Source organism: Oncorhynchus kisutch, unplaced genomic scaffold (genome assembly GCF_002021735.2).
Source record: "Oncorhynchus kisutch isolate 150728-3 unplaced genomic scaffold, Okis_V2 Okis03b-Okis08b_hom, whole genome shotgun sequence".
Taxonomy (NCBI): Eukaryota; Metazoa; Chordata; class Actinopteri; order Salmoniformes; family Salmonidae; genus Oncorhynchus; species Oncorhynchus kisutch.
Genome location: NW_022261980.1, coordinates 5,473,160 through 5,493,891, shown reverse-complemented (window position 1 = coordinate 5,493,891; position 20,732 = coordinate 5,473,160). Strand labels below are relative to the sequence as shown.

Genomic DNA, 20,732 nt, shown 5'->3' with positions numbered 1-20,732 from the left:
CTCATTTATCACCCTGAGAGAGAGTGGGATGGAGGAAGAGAGAGGCTGGAGGGAGAAAGCAAGGAGGGAGAGGTGAATATAGAGAGAGCAGAGCGAGCACAGAGCGTGGGTGAGAAAAGGGAGTGAGAGAGAGTGAGAGAGAGTGAGAGAGATAGTGAGAGAGATAGTGAGATAGAGAGAGAGAGAGAGTGAGAGAGAGAGTGAGAGAGTGAGAGAGTGAGAGAGTGAGTGAGAGAGAGAGAGAGAGATATAACAGTAGGCTAACACACAGACCTCCAGTAGTTTACCGCAGTGCTTAATTACTTCTACAGTGATTTGCCGGATTGTTTATCGACATAATTAATCTACGGGGGGGCGGGACAAGGAGAGGGAAGGAGGAGATGGAGAGATAAACAGAAACACAACTCACACTCCGTACAAAACTGTCCCGGTAGCACTCTACCCTGCAGAGACCAACCAGAGACAGAGCAGTTCCACTGGAGGAATACTGAACACCTATTCATGTGAGATATTACAGGACTACAGTGTACCATCAAGCAGCTCTGGTAACTTAGTCAGCATCTTGTCAACAACAACGCACAGCCAGGATGAGTCACTAGTATAGCTTCCTGAATCGTTAAAGCCACTTGAACATTTCTCATCTGACCATCTCTGGTTGAGTCAGTGGCATTCCACCCAGCTATCAGGGGACTGTTCATTTGCCGTTGTAGCACTGTGCTCGTAAATCATGAAATGGGGGGGTTGCAATGCATTGTGGGATAGTCCTTCAGTGCTGTAAAGAGAAAGTACTTGGCACGGGTGTCTTTGGGGTTGTGGTGTGTTTCTGTGTAAAGGACATGGCTCCCTAAACCGGGACAGCATCACCAGTTTGCAGGGTGCTAATAAAGTAAATGAAGAGTTTTTGTTTGAGCCTCAGAGAGCACTAAAATGACTCTCTACTCTGGTAGATCTGGGAGACAATGACACTCTACTCTGATAGGTCTGGGAGACAATGACACTCTACTCTGATAGGTCTGGGAGACAATGACACTCTACTCTGATAGGTCTGGGAGACAATGACACTCTACTCTGGTAGATCTGGGAGGCAATGACACTCTACTCTGATAGGTCTGGGAGACAATGACACTCTACTCTGATAGGTCTGGGAGACAATGACACTCTACGCTGATAGGTCTGGGAGACAATGACACTCTACTCTGGTAGATCTGGGAGGCAATGACACTCTACTCTGGTAGATCTGGGAGGCAATGACACTCTACTCTGATAGATCTGGGAGGCAATGACACTCTACTCTGGTAGATCTGGGAGGCAATGACACTCTACTCTGGTAGATCTGGGAGACAATGACACTCTACTCTGATAGGTCTGGGAGACAATGACACTCTACTCTGGTAGATCTGGGAGACAATGACACTCTACTCTGATAGGTCTGGGAGACAATGACACTCTACTCTGATAGGTCTGGGAGACAATGACACTCTACTCTGATAGGTCTGGGAGACAATGACACTCTACTCTGATAGGTCTGGGAGACAATGACTCTCTACTCTGATAGGTCTGGGAGACAATGACTCTCTACTCTGATAGGTCTGGGAGACAATGACACTCTACTCTGGTAGATCTGGGAGACAATGACACTCTACTCTGATAGGTCTGGGAGACAATGACACTCTACTCTGATAGGTCTGGGAGACAATGCCACTCTACTCTGATAGGTCTGGGAGACAATGACACTCTACTCTGATAGGTCTGGGAGACAATGACACTCTACTCTGATAGGTCTGGGAGACAATGACACTCTACTCTGATAGGTCTGGGAGATAATGACACTCTACTCTGATAGGTCTGGGAGATAATGACACTCTACTCTGAAAGGTCTGGGAGACAATGACACTCTACTCTGATAGGTCTGGGAGGCAATGACACTACTCTGATAGGTCTGGGAGACAATGACACTCTACTCTGATAGGTCTGGGAGACAATGACACTCTACTCTGATAGGTCTGGGAGACAATGACACTCTACTCTGATAGGTCTGGGAGGCAATGACACTATACTCTGATAGGTCTGGGAGACAATGACACTCTACTCTGATAGGTCTGGGAGACAATGACACTCTACTCTGATAGGTCTGGGAGACAATGACACTCTACTCTGATAGGTCTGGGAGACAATGACACTCTACTCTGATAGGTCTGGGAGACAATGACACTCTACTCCGATAGGTCTGGGAGACAATGACACTCTACTCTGATAGGTCTGGGAGACAATGACACTCTACTCTGATAGGTCTGGGAGATAATGACACTCTACTCTGATAGGTCTGGGAGACAATGACACTCTACTCTGATAGGTCTGGGAGACAATGACACTCTACTCTGATAGGTCTGGGAGACAATGACACTCTACTCTGATAGGTCTGGGAGACAATGACACTCTACTCTGATAGGTCTGGGAGACAATGACACTCTACTCTGATAGGTCTGGGAGATAATGACACTCTACTCTGATAGGTCTGGGAGACAATGACACTCTACTCTGATAGGTCTGGGAGATAATGACACTCTACTCTGATAGGTCTGGGAGACAATGACACTCTACTCTGATAGGTCTGGGAGGCAATGACACTCTACTCTGATAGGTCTGGGAGACAATGACACTCTACTCTGATAGGTCTGGGAGACAATGACACTCTACTCTGATAGGTCTGGGAGACAATGACACTCTACTCTGATAGGTCTGGGAGACAATGACACTCTACTCTGATAGGTCTGGGAGACAATGACACTCTACTCTGATAGGTCTGGGAGACAATGACACTCTACTCTGATAGGTCTGGGAGATAATGACACTCTACTCTGATAGGTCTGGGAGACAATGACACTCTACTCTGATAGGTCTGGGAGACAATGACACTCTACTCTGATAGGTCTGGGAGATAATGACACACTACTCTGATAGGTCTGGGAGACAATGACACTCTACTCTGATAGGTCTGGGAGGCAATGACACTCTACTCTGATAGGTCTGGGAGACAATGACACTCTACTCTGATAGGTCTGGGAGACAATGACACTCTACTCTGATAGGTCTGGGAGACAATGACACTCTACTCTGATAGGTCTGGGAGACAATGACTCTCTACTCTGATAGGTCTGGGAGACAATGACTCTCTACTCTGATAGGTCTGGGAGACAATGACTCTCTACTCTGATAGGTCTGGGAGACAATGACTCTCTACTCTGATAGGTCTGGGAGACAATGACTCTCTACTCTGATAGGTCTGGGAGACAATGACACTCTACTCTGATAGGTCTGGGAGACAATGACTCTCTACTCTGATAGGTCTGGGAGACAATGACTCTCTACTCTGATAGGTCTGGGAGACAATGACTCTCTACTCTGATAGGTCTGGGAGACAATGACTCTCTACTCTGAAAGGTCTGGGAGGCAATGACACTCTACTCTGATAGGTCTGGGAGACAATGACTCTCTACTCTGATAGGTCTGGGAGACAATGACTCTCTACTCTGATAGGTCTGAACTGTATTAGTTCTACTAGTACTAATTGGAAATGAAGTGTGAACAGTGTATCAGTGGAGGTTGCTGAGGGAGGACGGCTCATAATGATGGCTGGAACGGCGCCAATGGAGCCATGTGTTTCATGTGTTTGATACCATTCCACTGATTCTGCTCCAGTCATTACCACAAGCCTGTCCTCCCTGATTAAGGTGCCACCAACCTCCTGGGCAGTGTGTGTGTGTGTGTGTGTGTGTGTGTGTGTGTGTGTGTGTGTGTGTGTGTGTGTGTGTGTGTGTGTGTGTGTGTGTGTGTGTGTAACCAATTCCCCTCTTTTTCTCTGTGTTTCAGACTGAACCGGAGCTGATTGAGGAGACCAACGTGGATCGTCTGATTGGCCCACGGGGGGGTTATGTCTGCCCCAGAGGGGTCAAAGGTCACTCAGAGACCTCCACGTTGAGCTCCCAGCCGTCCATCGACGAGGTACGCCAGCAGATGCACCTGCTCTTGGAGGAGGCCTTCAGCCTGGCCTCAGGGGGACAATCCTCCACAGCCGGACGCCACCACCACTCCCATCATCCCCACCCCCACCACGGTTACCACCACGGCCACTACAGCCCCGGACCTCCACCCCTGCCCTACTCTGACGTGGTGACCAGTGCCCCGGGAACCATGAGCCGTGGCCGAGGAGGAGGGCTGCAGTGGATGCCGGCGTACGGAGCAGACATGTATCAGTGCAGCCTCCCCAAACCTGTGAGTGGGTGGAAGGATACAACCTCTGGGAATGGTTATGTTAGGTCAAAATGTACTACTGTACTGGTTCTAGTTGACTAAACCTTAACAAGTAGACACTTTCTCCTATCAGTAAACATCAACCCACAGTATATTATTCATGTGTGTGTTGACTTGTCTTCTTCCAGGCCTTTAGGTTCACCCAGCTTCCTGACATGGTTATGACCTCTCCTCCACCCCCTATTCCCCCTCGCACCGGCCCTCCTCCTGGGACCTCTCTAAGACGGTACGGCCAGGACACACACACACACACACACACACACACACACACACACACACACACACACACACACACACACACACACACACAGCCCCATAACACTATTCTCACCTTTCCTCAAATGAATCAAAGCTGCAACACCTCTCTCACCCAAAACTGAATCACTGAACTCCCCAACATTCACATGGTAATATTCACCAGGGAAATGCAGTGTGGCCAGACTGATCTCAGTCATGTATACTGCACATTTGAAAGCAGAATCAGTGCAGAGGAAGATGACATGAATAGCAATGAGCATCCAGTGTTACTGTGGGTCTTATATGGAGCACCACTGTCCTCTTGTGGTGAAGAATATGTGTTGCATGTGAATGTGATTTTGCTATGTGAGCATTATCTCTCTCTCTGACTCAGCTCGTCGCCTGACCTGGGGTCCACGGCCAGGATCTCAGAGTCTGGGACCAACATGATGGACATGCAGACCCAGCATAATGACAGCAGCGCCCCCTATGTCTCTCTCTCTAGAGCAGCACTCCCCTCAGTCCCCCTCTCCAGAGCAGCACTCCCCTCAGTCCCCCTCTCTAGAGCAGCACTCCCCTCAGTCCTCCTCTCCAGAGCAGCACTCCCCTCAGTCCCCCTCTCCAGAGCAGCACTCCCCTCAGTCCCCCTCTCCAGAGCAGCACTCCCCTCAGTCCCCCTCTCCAGAGCAGCACTCCCCTCAGTCCCCATGTCCAGAGCAGCACTCCCCTCAGTCACAGCAGAACAGCCGGTGTTCACCTACTCAGGTCAGAACCTGTTTGTCTGTTGTTTTTTATTGTTTTATTATCCTAGCGGGGGTCTAGGTTAGGAGTTAGGGCTTGGGTTAGGAGTTAGGGCTTGGGTTAGGAGTTAGGGCTTGGGTTAGGAGTTAGGGCTTGGGTTAGGAGTTAGGGCTTGGGTTAGGAGTTAGGGCTTGGGTTAGGAGTTAGGGCTTGGGTTAGGAGTTAGGGCTTGGGTTAGGAGTTAGGGTTAGGAGTTAGGGCTTGGGTTAGGAGTTAGGGCTTGGGTTAGGAGTTAGGGCTTGGGTTAGGAGTTAGGGCTTGGGTTAGGAGTTAGGGCTTGGGTTAGGAGTTAGGGCTTGGGTTAGGAGTTAGGGCTTGGGTTAGGAGTTAGGGCTTGGGTTAGGAGTTAGGGCTTGGGTTAGGAGTTAGGGTTTGGGTTAGGAGTTAGGGCTTGGGTTAGGAGTTAGGGCTTGGGTTAGGAGTTAGGGCTTGGGTTAGGAGTTAGGGCTTGGGTTAGGAGTTAGGGCTTGGGTTAGGAGTTAGGGCTTAGGAGTTAGGCTGGTTAGGGTTAGGAGTTAGGGCTTGGGTTAGGAGTTAGGGCTTGGGTTAGGAGTTAGGGCTTGGGTAGGAGTTAGGGCTTGGGTTAGGAGTTAGGGCTTGGGTTAGGAGTTAGGGCTTGGGGTTAGGAGTTAGGGCTTGGTTAGGAGTTAGGGCTTGGGTTAGGAGTTAGGGCTTGGGTTAGGAGTTAGGGCTTGGGTTAGGAGTTAGGGCTTGGGTTAGGAGTTAGGGCTTGGGTTAGGAGTTAGGGCTTGGGTTAGGAGTTAGGGCTTGGGTTAGGAGTTAGGGCTTGGGTTAGGAGTTAGGGCTTGGGTTAGGAGTTAGGGCTTGGGTTAGGAGTTAGGGCTTGGGTAGGAGTTAGGGCTTGGGTTAGGAGTTAGGGCTTGGGTTAGGAGTTAGGGCTTGGGTTAGGAGTTAGGGCTTGGGTTAGGAGTTAGGGTAGGAGTTAGGGCTTGGGTTAGGAGTTAGGGCTTGGGTTAGGAGTTAGGGCTTGGGTTAGGAGTTAGGGCTTGGGTTAGGAGTTAGGGCTTGGGTTAGGAGTTAGGGCTTGGGTTAGGAGTTAGGGCTTGGGTTAGGAGTTAGGGCTTGGGTTAGGAGTTAGGGCTTGGGTTAGGAGTTAGGGCTTGGGTTAGGAGTTAGGGCTTGGGTTAGGAGTTAGGGTAAGGAGTTTGGGCTTGGGTTAGGAGTTAGGGCTTGGGTTAGGAGTTAGGGCTTGGGTAAGGAGTTAGGGCTTGGGTTAGGAGTTAGGGTAAGGAGTTTAGGGCTTGGGTTAGGAGTTAGGGCTTGGGTTAGGAGTTAGGGCTTGGGTAGGAGTTAGGGCTTGGGTTAGGAGTTAGGGCTTGGGTTAGGAGTTAGGGCTTAGGGTTAGGAGTTAGGGCTTGGGTTAGGAGTTAGGGCTTAGGTTAGGAGTAGGCTTAGGGTTAGGAGTTAGGGCTTAGGTTAGGAGTTAGGGCTTGGTTAGGAGTTAGGGCTTGGGTTAGGAGTTAGGGCTTGGGTTAGGAGTTAGGGCTTGGGTTAGGAGTTAGGGCTTGGGTTAGGAGTTAGGGCTTGGGTTAGGAGTTAGGGCTTGGGTTAGGAGTTAGGGCTTGGGTTAGGAGTTAGGGCTTGGTTAGGGCTTGGGTTAGGAGTTAGGGCTTGGGTTAGGAGTTAGGGCTTGGTAGGCGTTAGGGCTTGGGTTTAGGAGTTAGGGCTTGGGTTAGGAGTTAGTAGGGTTAGGAGTTAGGGCTGGGTTAGGAGTTAGGGCTTGGGTTAGGAGTTAGGGCTTGGGTAGGAGTTAGGGCTTGGGTTAGGAGTTAGGGCTTGGGTTAGGAGTTAGGGCTTGGGTTAGGAGTTAGGCTTGGGTAGGAGTTAGGGCTGGGTTAGGAGTTGGGTAAGGAGTTTGGGCTTGGGTTAGGAGTTAGGGTAAGGAGTTTGGCTTGGGTTAGGAGTTAGGGCTTGGGTTAGGAGTTAGGGCTTAGGTTAGGAGTTAGGGTTAGGAGTTAGGGCTTAGGTTAGGAGTTAGGGCTTAGGTTAGGAGTTAGGGCTTGGGTTAGGAGTTAGGGCTTGGGTTAGGAGTTAGGGCTTGGGTTAGGAGTTAGGGCTTGGTAGAGTTAGGGCTTGGGTTAGGAGTTAGGGCTTGGGTTAGGAGTTAGGGCTTGGGTTAGGAGTTAGGGCTTGGGTTAGGAGTTAGGGTTAGGAGTTAGGAGTTAGGGCTTGGGTTAGGAGTTAGGAGTTAGGGCTTGGGTTAGGAGTTAGGGCTTTGGTTAGGAGTTAGGGCTTGGGTTAGGAGTTAGGGCTTGGGTTAGGAGTTAGGGCTTGGGTTAGGAGTTAGGGCTTGGGTTAGGAGTTAGGGCTTGGGTTAGGAGTTAGGGCTTGGGTTAGGAGTTAGGGCTTGGGTTAGGAGTTAGGGCTTGGGTTAGGAGTTAGGGCTTGGGTTAGGAGTTAGGGCTTGGGTTAGGAGTTAGGGTAAGGAGTTAGGGCTTGGGTTAGGAGTTAGGGCTTGGGTTAGGAGTTAGGGTAAGGAGTTAGGGCTTGGGTTAGGAGTTAGGGCTTGGGTTAGGAGTTAGGGTAAGGAGTTTGGGCTTGGGTTAGGAGTTAGGGCTTGGGTAAGGAGTTAGGGCTTGGGTTAGGAGTTTGGGTTAGGAGTTAGGGCTTGGGTTAGGAGTTAGGGCTTGGGTTAGGAGTTAGGGCTTGGGTTAGGAGTTAGGGCTTGGGTTAGGAGTTAGGGCTTGGGTTAGGAGTTAGGGTAAGGAGTTTGGGCTTGGGTTAGGAGTTAGGGCTTGGGTTAGGAGTTAGGGCTTGGGTTAGGAGTTAGGGCTTGGGTTAGGAGTTAGGGTAAGGAGTTTGGGCTTGGGTTAGGAGTTAGGGCTTGGGTAAGGAGTTAGGGCTTGGGTTAGGAGTTTGGGTTAGGAGTTAGGGCTTGGGTAAGGAGTTAGGGCTTGGGTAAGGAGTTTGGGTTAGGAGTTTGGGTAAGGAGTTTGGGTAAGGAGTTTGGGTAAGGAGTTTGGGTAAGGAGTTTGGGTAAGGAATTTGGGTTAGGAGTTTGGGTAAGGAGTTTGGGTAAGGAGTTTGGGTTAGGAGTTAGAATTAGGGTTAGGATTTAGGTTTAGGTTAACTTTGTTGTTTGTCACAATTGTAGAACAACTTGATTCTTCTTCTAGTAATGGCAGTTGTCATTGTAGTATGTCCCCTGTATAACGACCTCCTAACCCCCCCACAGGAAACCCCATCACAGCGGTGTACGCCATCCCAGCCTCGCGGTCGGGTTACTCTGAGTACTTTGCCTCCACGCCCCCATCCTCCTACCACAGCCCATCCTGGATGTCCTACCCCCCTGAGCCTGAGGACGTGCCCCCCCAGTGGGCTGACTCTGTAAGAACCCCCCCTACTCTCCACACTCACCGCGTAGGTAGAAGTAGCTACCCACTGTAAGAATAGGTCAAAGATAAATAAACAACGCAGAGACAGAGGATGAAAGGTCAAAAGGACCAGAAGTCAATAGAGTAATAATGATGAAGGGAAATAGTGTTTTTTCTGTAATAGGGAATTATTGCTCAATGGTTCAGAGACATGGGAGGAATATGTCTTCTGAAATAGGATACTTGTTATTTGGCCATTGGCTGGTTTTATTGCAAGGAATTCTAATTGGTCAACCACAGGCTAGGGCTGGGGAGAGAACCACTGGAGAGAATCACTGAGGACAGGGGAGAATGACCATCTACCTCTCAGCATCTATGATTTGGCCTCTTTGAATAAACAAGTAACAAAAATTGCTAACACCACTGACCCTGGAACAGATACGTTACCTTATGGTAAAGTTAGGATGGGGGTGGAATATTCTGATCCTAAATCTGTGCTTAATGGTATGTTCTACCTCGAGCCACAACCACACCACACACAAGGGAAAGCCCAATCCTGCCCCAGGTCTTAGAGTTGTTATGTAAACTAATGGAAAGTTACAGAGCTCAATGTGTTTTCCTGGATGTTTGTAAGACACCAAAATGTGACTCATCAGTGAATATGAAGACATTTTCATGACAGCCTCTGCAGAGAGCCTTTATCAGTGATTGACAGTGAGCTCATTCCTCATCTACCACTAAGCAAAATGTGGTTCCTAATTTTCTATTGTACAATACTCTGTCTCTCTCTGTCTGTTAAACATGAAATGGGTTCCATTTCCCCCTCTGTCAGATCTGTTATTGACCATGTGACCTCCCCTCTCCTCACTGGCCTTTCCCCCTCTGTCAGATCTGTTATTGATCATGTGACCTCCCCTCTCCTCACTGGCCTTTCCTCCTCTGTCAGATCTGTTATTGATCATGTGACCTCCCCTCTCCTCACTGGCCTTTCCCCCTCTGTCAGATCTGTTACTGACCATGTGACCTCCCCTCTCCTCACTGGCCTTTCCACCTCTGTCAGATCTGTTACTGACTATGTGACCTCCCCTCTCCTCACTGGCCTTTCCCCCTCTGTCAGATCTGTTATTGACCATGTGACCTCCCCTCTCCTCACTGGCCTTTCCCCCTCTGTCAGATCTGTTATTGATCATGTGACCTCCCCTCTCCTCACTGGCCTTTCCCCCTCTGTCAGATCTGTTATTGATCATGTGACCTCCCCTCTCCTCACTGGCCTTTCCTCCTCTGTCAGATCTGTTATTGATCATGTGACCTCCCCTCTCCTCACTGGCCTTTCCCCCTCTGTCAGATCTGTTACTGACCATGTGACCTCCCCTCTCCTCACTGGCCTTTCCCCCTCTGTCAGATCTGTTACTGACTATGTGACCTCCCCTCTCCTCACTGGCCTTTCCCCCTCTGTCAGATCTGTTATTGACCATGTGACCTCCCCTCTCCTCACTGGCCTTTCCCCCTCTGTCAGATCTGTTATTGATCATGTGACCTCCCCTCTCCTCACTGGCCTTTCCCCCTCTGTCAGATCTGTTATTGATCATGTGACCTCCCCTCTCCTCACTGGCCTTTCCTCCTCTGTCAGATCTGTTATTGATCATGTGACCTCCCCTCTCCTCACTGGCCTTTCCCCCTCTGTCAGATCTGTTATTGATCATGTGACCTCCCCTCTCCTCACTGGCCTTTCCTCCTCTGTCAGATCTGTTATTGACCATGTGACCTCCCCTCTCCTCACTGGCCTTTCCTCTTCTGTCAGATCTGTTATTGATCATGTGACCTCCCCTCTCCTCACTGGCCTTCTCCCCTCTGTCAGATCTGTTATTGATCATGTGACCTCCCCTCTCCTCACTGGCCTTTCCTCTTCTGTCAGATCTGTTATTGATCATGTGACCTCCCCTCTCCTCACTGGCCTTTCCCCCTTTGTCAGATCTGTTATTGATCATGTGACCTCCCCTCTCCTCACTGGCCTTTCCTCCTCTGTCAGATCTGTTATTGATCATGTGACCTCCCCTCTCCTCACTGGCCTTTCCCCCTTTGTCAGATCTGTTATTGATCATGTGACCTCCCCTCTCCTCACTGGCCTTTCCTCTTCTGTCAGATCTGTTATTGATCATGTGACCTCCCCTCTCCTCACTGGCCTTTCCCCCTCTGTCAGATCTGTTATTGACCATGTGACCTCCCCTCTCCTCACTGGCCTTTCCTCCTCTGTCAGATCTGTTATTGACCATGTGACCTCCCCTCTCCTCACTGGCCTTTCCTCCTCTGTCAGATCTGTTATTGACCATGTGACCTCCCCTCTCCTCACTGGCCTTTCCTCCTCTGTCAGATCTGTTATTGACCATGTGACCTCCCCTCTCCTCACTGGCCTTTCCCCCTCTGTCAGATCTGTTATTGACCATGTGACCTCCCCTCTCCTCACTGGCCTTTCCTCCTCTGTCAGATCTGTTATTGACCATGTGACCTCCCCTCTCCTCACTGGCCTTTCCTCCTCTGTCAGATCTGTTATTGACCATGTGACCTCCCCTCTCCTCACTGGCCTTTCCCCCTCTGTCAGATCTGTTATTGATCATGTGACCTCCCCTCTCCTCACTGGCCTTTCCCCCTTTGTCAGATCTGTTATTGATCATGTGAACTCCCCTCTCCTCACTGGCCTTTCCTCCTCTGTCAGATCTGTTATTGATCATGTGACCTCCCCTCTCCTCACTGGCCTTTCCCCCTTTGTCAGATCTGTTATTGATCATGTGACCTCCCCTCTCCTCACTGGCCTTTCCCCCTCTGTCAGATCTGTTATTGATCATGTGACCTCCCCTCTCCTCACTGGCCTTTCCTCTTCTGTCAGATCTGTTATTGATCATGTGACCTCCCCTCTCCTCACTGGCCTTTCCTCTTCTGTCAGATCTGTTATTGATCATGTGACCTCCCCTCTCCTCACTGGCCTTTCCCCCTCTGTCAGATCTGTTATTGACCATGTGACCTCCCCTCTCCTCACTGGCCTTTCCTCCTCTGTCAGATCTGTTATTGACCATGTGACCTCCCCTCTCCTCACTGGCCTTTCCTCCTCTGTCAGATCTGTTATTGACCATGTGACCTCCCCTCTCCTCACTGGCCTTTCCTCCTCTGTATGGAATGTTCTTTGTATCCCTGTTTGTCTGCCTGTTTCAACCAGATGTCTTCACACAGTGTCTTTTTGCAGAACCAGTGTCATTTAGAAACCATTTGCTGAACTGAATGTATGGCTGGCGTTGAGTGGACACAGCAAAATACTGGGGTAGTTGAGCACATTTCCTAAATGAACAACTCTTTTCTTTTTTCTTTTGGGTATTTCAATGATTAGTTGTGTGTAGAGTCAGACACATCTCATGTCCACATTCTAAACTAAACCATAAGTGGAGTTCAAATGCTTGGTTTGAATCGAAAGTCCATTTTTAAAAGTCACAGATATTTTAATCGCCGTTTAAATTTTTTATTCTTAATTTATTTTATCATGTGAGTTTCGTCCAAGTGTGCTTGTGTATATTTTCCCTTGTTTTCAGCCATTTGAATATGTGTAATATGTGGAAGAGAGACAATGTTCACCCAGCAAACTGATCCAATAAGGATAATATGTTTTTGTATTTGAAAAATAAAAATAAAAACAAAGCATCAGCTGTATTTCCTGTCGTGTTGGTGGGTATCAAACCCTGTGTGGTAGTTTTGGTGACGTCTGGCCTACCCTCTCTTCCAGGTGGCTCTCCCGGGGTACGTGGAGGCCTTCCCTCATCCCCGCTACCCTCAAGGCAGCTCCCCCAGACTCCCCCTACACTACGGTCAGGCCATGGAGCCACCCCCCACCCCGACCACCGCCACGTCCCAGAAGAGCCTGCCCGATGCGGGGGAGCCCAGAGACAGAGTCCCCCTCAGCAGTCTCTCCACATCCGCCCTGGTCCAGGCCATCCGCCAGGAGGTGGCAAAGCTGGCCAAGAAGCAGACAGACATGTTTGAGTTCCAGGTGTAATCCCTCTAGTGGCCGGGAGGTGGAATTGCAGCACTCTCTTTTCTGAACATGCTGTAACACTAGAGACAAAACAAACTCTCAAACTCAACTTTTTTGACATTTGTATATTAAGACAGATAAAAGCCTCTTTCTTTCTATTTCTCTCTCTCTCCCACCTCTCTCAAAGTGGGAAAATCCCACGTTTCTCTGATGTGTTTCATCACCATGCTGTTATTTTGGAGTTACTGAAGAGTGAAAGTGTTCTATCTCAAACTGTCAGTCATCTCTTCTTAACGATGTCTCTATAGTTACAATACCTGTTTCTTTACATTGTACATATGTCATCCCCACATCTAAAGACCTGTAATAATGAAAGAAGTCGAGGGCAGGCAGACCGTGGCACTAAATCCTCCAAACACCGGTTTCGAGGGCATCACTTTTATACAATGTGTTACCAACATATTCAAATAATGATTGACATTATTTTTTTAAATTAATTTATTCATACTATTACATCCTTCTACAAGATATAGTCCCGACACAAATCTAGCCGGCTTGTCGTTCGTTCTATCAGTTCGGTTGCTACAGTAGAGAAGCGACACAGAGTCTTTCAGTCATTTGTTCTAAATGTTCCGTTTCCATGCTGGCTGGCAACGTTCTTATCCCTTTCTTTCCTGTTAGCCAACTAAGGCTAACTTACAGCTAGAATAACAGCTGGCTGGCAACGTTCTTATCCCTTTCTTTCCTGTTAGCCAACTAAGGCTAACTTACAGCTAGAATAACAGCTGGCTGGCAACGTTCTTATCCCTTTCTTTCCTGTTAGCCAACTAAGGCTAACTTACAGCTAGAATAACAGCTGGCTGGCAACGTTCTTATCCCTTTCTTTCCTGTTAGCCAACTAAGGCTAACTTACAGCTAGAATAACAGCTGGCTGGCAACGTTCTTTTCCCTTTCTTTCCTGTTAGCCAACTAAGGCTAACTTACAGCTAGAATAACAGCTGGCTGGCAACGTTCTTATCCCTTTCTTTCCTGTTAGCCAACTAAGGCTAACTTACAGCTAGAATAACAGCTGGCTGGCAACGTTCTTATCCCTTTCTTTCCTGTTAGCCAACTAAGGCTAACTTACAGCTAGAATAACAGCAAAGTAGTTGCATTTGTTTTAGCTGTTTTCTAGAGATATTTATTTGGATAAATCCATAACAATGAGCTAATGAGGCTCGATTTGTCCTGGCATACAAAATGTGCTCACTTGTCAGGACACTGTTGTTCAGAGAGGCTAACCAACAACACAGCTAACACAATCACTTCAAACTGAAGCTGGAAAGACTGCAAACTAGCGGCACTTCGTTTCATTTGACCTTTTTTCAATTTACATTTCTTTGTATATATCCATAAAAACGATACCAGCTGATTCATGATTTTGACTTGTTGAGAAACGCTGCCTGTCTGTCTTGTCCCGACTCCCAACATGTTCATTACTATGGGACAGCTGGAGGTTGAATTTGAATATTGAAACAATGTTGCAAATGTCGGAGAGACAGACAGCAAGGTTTATACAAATCTCTGCTGTTGAAAACTAAATGTTAGTCTAAAGGAAATGTGAGACAATGTCTAGATGCTTTTTATAGTGGAGATTATGTTTATAAATTGCTTGGCTGGGATGATGAGACAGTGGATTGCGCAGTCATATGGAACAGAGTAAATAGACATTTTAACATCATAGATTTAGCCGGTGGTAACTTGTGGAATAGACATGCGGTTTTAACCAATCGGCATTCAGGATTAGACCCACCCGTTGTATAATGTGTATATATAAGCATGTAAAGGGATGCCATGTATCTTAGCTCTTTTTATAGAACAAGTCCATTTCAACTAAAAGAGAGACTTCTGTTTTATTGTCATCTCCAATGGCCCTGAGTATTCCATCCTCTGACTGAGAGGGGATTTAGCTTATGTTCTTCAATGACAATTGAGATCTGAGTCAGATTCCCTTTTCCTGTGCTCAGCCATGTCTTCTAAGTATCATTTCAAGCAGTTTGAAAACAACATGACCACAAATTACATTGGACCACAAATTAGGCACAATTGAAGTCAGTAGATTTAAAGAAGGGTGTTGATTTTCTCCTATGAAAAGGAGGTGCTGGTATTGTATATGAATGGATATGAATAGTGAGTTGAGATCTGACACCATGTTTGGAAGACACACCTGTCAGAACACATGTGCCTCATAAACTGTGATTATTGTGTCGACAAACACTTGAATCTGAAGGATGCCAACAACAATTTCACTTGTTTCTTGACGATGCCTCCAAACTGCCTTTCACAACGTGAACATGATCAGAAATCCAGTACTGTAGCCCTTTTCTTGGACACAGTAAAGTTGGACTGGGTTTAACACAACTGTAAATGTAATGTGTTTCTTAACAGAAAGGAGAGAGGACACTTTAAATGCTGACACAGTGCTCAGTTAGATTTCTCTTTTCTTTAGAAATCAAAGAAATCATAAATTGGCCACAGAATCCACTCAGCAAATGTTAGAGAAAGTATGTATTGCACTGTAATGATTCTATATAACAGAGTGTCATATCTGTGTTCTACACAATACATTTCTACATTCTGTAATGTTTTTTCTTCTAGTAATGATCAGATAAGACAAAAAGCAGACTGACTCTTTGACATTTTAGGACTGGAGATGTGCATCTCTGGTTTAATGCACAATATCCCCAGGATTGATGGCACAAGGTCCTCTAGTAGGTATAATGATACTATACAGTTCATATGGACAGTGGTGGACTGGGACACTGTTAACTACATAGATATTAGTTTGACCTTTGAAGACCAAGGTGCTCTGTCAGCAGTGCATTCTTTACATCATATTGTGAATGTCGATCCCAATGACTTTGATCTCCTCCTTGATGATTGTACTGTAACTTTTTATTTTTAACGAGAACCAGCTCAAATGCACTTTATGCTATAGGTGTATGTCTGTTATGTTAACTGTTGCTGGACAGGAAGGTGAAACGGTTAGGGCAGCTCCCAGTCCTAAGTTTGGTCCTCTACATGGAGTCTGGCTTTCATTCTCTCGTTCCCAGTGAGTGAACACACCTTGTCTGAAGCTCCTTTTCAGTACAGTATTCATACAGTGGCCCTTGGTATTCTAATGGGTGGACAAGACATGCATGAGTCTACACATGGAAACCAAGGCTGAGATGAGCCTGGTTTGATTATCTTTGATAAGAGGAACAAGTGAGAGGGGGAAGAGTGTAATCGTTTTGGTCACAGTATACCAAAGGATGGGTGGAAGAGCATATCACCTCACACATCATAGGTGGTATTGCAACACAAAAATAAACTGTTCAAATGAAAAGTTGTCCCAAAAATGTAACACATTTTCTCCTTCTGTGTTTATCATGACGACACATTATTGCATTATTTCAGATGTAGGTTATAGTTTTTCACCCTGATTTCCTTTTTTACTGACCCCCTGTACAGTAGAGTTTCTGTTTCAGATGCACCCTGGGAGATTGAGTTTTCCAGCCCGTCCTGTGTGTCTGAGTGTAAATAGGAGAGGAATACTCTCTCTTACTGTAACTCCAAACCAGAACTCTGTTGCTTTTCTGTTTCCAGCATCTCTTTTGCTGATGGACTGACAACACTCATGGTTGAGGATGGACGGTTATGTTATCATATAGCTGCAGTATTGTAAAATGAAACCCTTTCTGTCTGTTCTGTAGATGCTGACCAGTTTTGTGATGAAATGAACACTTTTCACATTTGAATGCTGATACATCAGTCTGAAGAGAGAAACAGGATGGCAGATTATGCGATTTGAATCTTTGCAGATTAACTCAATAAAAGGGATGACAGATTGGCTGTTTGATGAAGAATGTGGTTTGTGACTTTAATATATGATTTACTTATGAACATAAATAGTTGTTAGTCAAGGTAATTCTGATGAGATACAATCATTATAGTTTTTTCCCTGATTTGAATCCTTCTCTTCTCAGTTGTTGGATGACAGATGTATGAAGGTTGCTTAGGAAGTAATCTATAATGGGAGGGAAAGAGAATCAATCAATTTATAAAAGTGTTGGCACTAATTTTCCAAATAGGTCTAACATTGTAATAGACAACAGCATCAGACCCCCCAAACTGTCTGTCTGTCACATAGACCTAGATAGGTCTACAATACGAAACAGCGCGTTGAAAGTCAGATTGTCATATGAAAAAAATAGCACTGTATTTTACATCTCCCGTGATCTAAAGGCTCTCCCATCTGCTCTCCCAACTCCAACTCCATCATCAGGATAGCCAGCTCGTTGACTTCGTCCATTTCGCTCCTCCTGGCCACATGGATACCGGTCGGTGGACTAAACACCTCCAGAGGTTGGTAGTTGTTCACCACTAGGATGCCCGTGTCAGGCCACCGCTCCGTGTCTCTAACAGGCTGCTGCTGCTTCTCTTGCGCATTGCAATGATTATGGTCCTGCAAAATGGAGGTCCAAATATCCCCGCATGCGTTGGACTGGTCATAGAGAGAGGGGAAGAATCTGGATTTGTTGGCATTCATCTTGTTTTCACTTTTCAGTAGGTCATGAATTCAGATTTGTTTGGATTCGAAAGATGAATGCACCTGGTGGTTCTGGAACCATTACCTCAAGTTCTCCATGTTCTAAACCTTTTGTTGCATTGTAATGTGTGCAGTAGGCTAAACCAGTAGGCTAAACCAGTAGGCTAAGCCAGTAGGCCAAACCAGTAGGCTAAACCAGTAGGCTAAACCAGTAGGCTAAACCAGTAGGCTAAGCCAGTAGGCCAAACCAGTAGGCTAAACCAGTAGGCTAAACCAGTAGGCTAAGCCAGTAGGCTAAACCAGTAGGCTAAACCAGTAGGCCAAACCAGTAGGCTAAGCCAGTAGGTTAAACCAGTAGGCTAAACCAGTAGGCTAAACCAGTAGGCTAAACCAGTAGGCTAAGCCAGTAGGCTAAACCAGTAGGCTAAACCAGTAGGCTAAACCAGTAGGCCAAACCAGTAGGCTAAACCAGTAGGCTAAGCCAGTAGGCTAAACCAGTAGGCTAAACCAGTAGGCTAAACCAGTAGGCTAAACCAGTAGGCTAAGCCAGTAGGCTAAGCCAGTAGGCTAAACCAGTAGGCTAAACCAGTAGGCTAAGCCTAATGCTAAAAGGAAACATTTAATCAATACATTAATTCACCCTATTGCAGGAGAACTTTCCTTCAAAATAAAATAAAAAGGCTTCTGGAGTTTGTACATTTCAGACTTGATAATCCCTTATGAAAAATGTATCAACCCCTACACAAATGTATTATAATCCACATAATAATTAACATTTCCTGTTGGCGCATAAGAATCTCTGAAAATATGATATAATGAGCACATCAAGTGTAAGTTATTTATAATAAAGTTGGATTCTATTGTATGTGGCCTTTCTAATCCACTATCAGGTGTTGTTGTCACTAAGTTGATCTGTCAATGGCAACATGTAGTGTCAAAGGTGATCAAGGTGTCTTTTGCAAGGCAGCTCTGTATCTCACAATGACACAACAATTCAACTAAACGGCAGCATAGTAGCATAGAAATACACTAAAGACAAAATAAATAGACAAAACACAATCATGAAAAACAACCATTGGACAAGTTCAGGTAGTACCTCCCGTTTGGAAGTGCTTCAATCTGTTTTGTGTCTAATTAACATTTACGTCCCTGTTGTAAAGAGGTTAGGTACACACTCGTTAACGTTGTCTTAGTCTTGTAACAACAAGGTTTACAGACAGCATTGGTTTCAGATGAAGTTATTGAAACAATAGTATACATTTATAAAGTATTCAAAACTTTATTGGTATGTAAACACATGACATTAACACGTTCAAATGACTGAGGGTCAGCGTCAACAACCCAGGAGGCCAAAGATATCATGTCACAATATTACTGTTGTAAAACACAGACATTCTTTGGAATTACACAGAATGGAATTTCACATAACAATAAAAGAAGGTTCCTTTGAATCACTAATCAATTTGACTGTAGAATTGTTGGTTTAGATTCAAATGAACTGTGCAGTTCCAGCGAACCAGACCTGGCTGACTGGCTTTCCCTCATGTCTCTGTCACGTACATGAAAGATAAATGCAGCCACCCACACACACCATGGCATTAAACAGTAGGTCATGAATTCAGATGTGTTTGATGTGAAAGGTGAATAAACCTGGTGGTTCTGGAAACTTAGGATATTTTTGTTAAGGCAAATATAGGTGTTATATCTAAACGTTAGCCTACAATTGGCCCAAAAACTCCCTTCAAAATGGATTGTATTGTTGCCAACTTGGTTCCCTCTCTCTTTTGGTCACAAGGATTGTAGTCTACACATGCCATCTCCTGAAAGATGTGTTTGATATGGCCTTTGGCCGCCTTTCCTTCCAGTTCTCTGCTGCCAATGACTGGAACGAATTGCAAAAATCACTGAAGCTGGAGACATATCTCCCTCTCTAACTTTAAGCATCAGCTGTCAGATCAGCTTACCGATCACAGTACCTGTACACAGCCCATCTCTAAATAGCAACTACCTCATCCCCATATTGTTATTTATTCTCTTGCTCTTTTGCACCCCAGTATCTCTACTTGCACATAAACCTCTGCACAGTTATCACTCCAGTGTTAATGCCAAATTGTAATTATTTCGCCTCTATGGCCTATTTATAGTCTTACCTCCCTCATTTTCTACATTTGCACACACTGCAGATAGATTTTTCTATTGTGTTATTGACTGTAGGTTTGTTTAATTGTAACTCTGTGTTGTTGTTTGTGTCACAGTGCTTTGCTTCATCTTGGCCAGGTCGCAATTGTAAATGAGAACTTGATCTCAACTGGCCTACCTGGTTAAATAAAGGTGAAATAAAAAATAAAATAAATAAATATGGAACCAAAGAAAGCCTGATATAGATTTTTTCATTCAAATGTAAGTATAAAACCGTATTGTACTGGATCATATGAATGATTAGTAGGCATAGTAGATAACAGAAAGACTAAATCCAAAGCATATGAAACAATGTATTTATTTAAAGATTAGGCCAACAGTAGGCCTAATATTTGTGTTTTACCCCTTTAATGTGTAATAATATAAAGAATTGTACAGTAAGTTTAATGTCGGGGGGGGTGTGTGTGTGTGTGTGTGTGTGTGTGTGTGTGTGTGTGTGCGTGCCTGTACATCAGAGACTCATGTGCACGTTTGTAGAGCTTGTGTCGGATCTCCTTGCAACTTTATCTTAATCTCAAATACTGAGTAATGAAAGATAGTGAGGGCATTTCCTGTAAGTGTTCAGGTTAAACTGAGCAAAACAAATATATGAGCAATGCTGTCCTCTAGGGGGCGATGTTACCACACCTGGTCTATGTGATTATGTGTTGTTGTGTTTCTTTTTCAGTTAACTTATGAATGAATATATTTGTATAATTATTCATTAGACTCAGCCGAGCCCATGTTTCTGTTTTAGTATCTGTTCAGGGCGTTTTTCATGCATCCTTGAAGTCATCATTTTAATGTTTCCCCTTTAGAACAGCTGGAGAAAATTCTTTAAAAAGCTAGCCGTCAATTCTTTCATATTTTATACTTATCAAATGTTCTGGTCTTTGGTGTATTTAGTGTTGTTTCTTGCATCATATGAGGTGTTGACCAATTTCACTATTGATTCTTACTTTACAGACACTTGTCGCCAACTACCCAAAATGGCTTCGAAATACATCACAGAAATTGCAATCTCCACTGACTCTAAAAGGGAACAACAGCTTCGTGGCCAAGGCTTTCACATGATGGATGTAAACCTCAACCAAGGCAATTCATCCACCACCTGAGTTGACATGTGGTACAAAAAGGGCAATGAAGAACCCATCACCAGAGTCCAGTTCTCATTCAATGATGGAATGAAAGATGGCCTGAGGAGTGCAGGGTTCACTGAGCTCCCAGAAAACATCAACTCTGGAGCAAAGGGAGATGTCATCCATCTGTGGTACTTTAGTGG

General features: G+C 45.7%; 1 protein-coding gene across 1 annotated transcript in view; it reads left to right on the top strand.

The window, feature by feature from the left end:
• The window catches only part of LOC109877483 (UPF0606 protein KIAA1549L-like), a 178,824-nt gene extending 159,044 nt beyond the window's left edge, over positions 1 to 19,780 (top strand). The window contains 5 exon segments of the mRNA XM_031812402.1: positions 3,871 to 4,272; positions 4,440 to 4,537; positions 4,943 to 5,313; positions 8,546 to 8,697; positions 12,454 to 19,780. Of these exon segments, the coding sequence (XP_031668262.1) occupies positions 3,871 to 4,272; positions 4,440 to 4,537; positions 4,943 to 5,313; positions 8,546 to 8,697; positions 12,454 to 12,723 (1,293 nt within the window). The 3' untranslated portion in view covers positions 12,724 to 19,780.
• Positions 19,781 to 20,732: the final 952 nt, after the last annotated feature.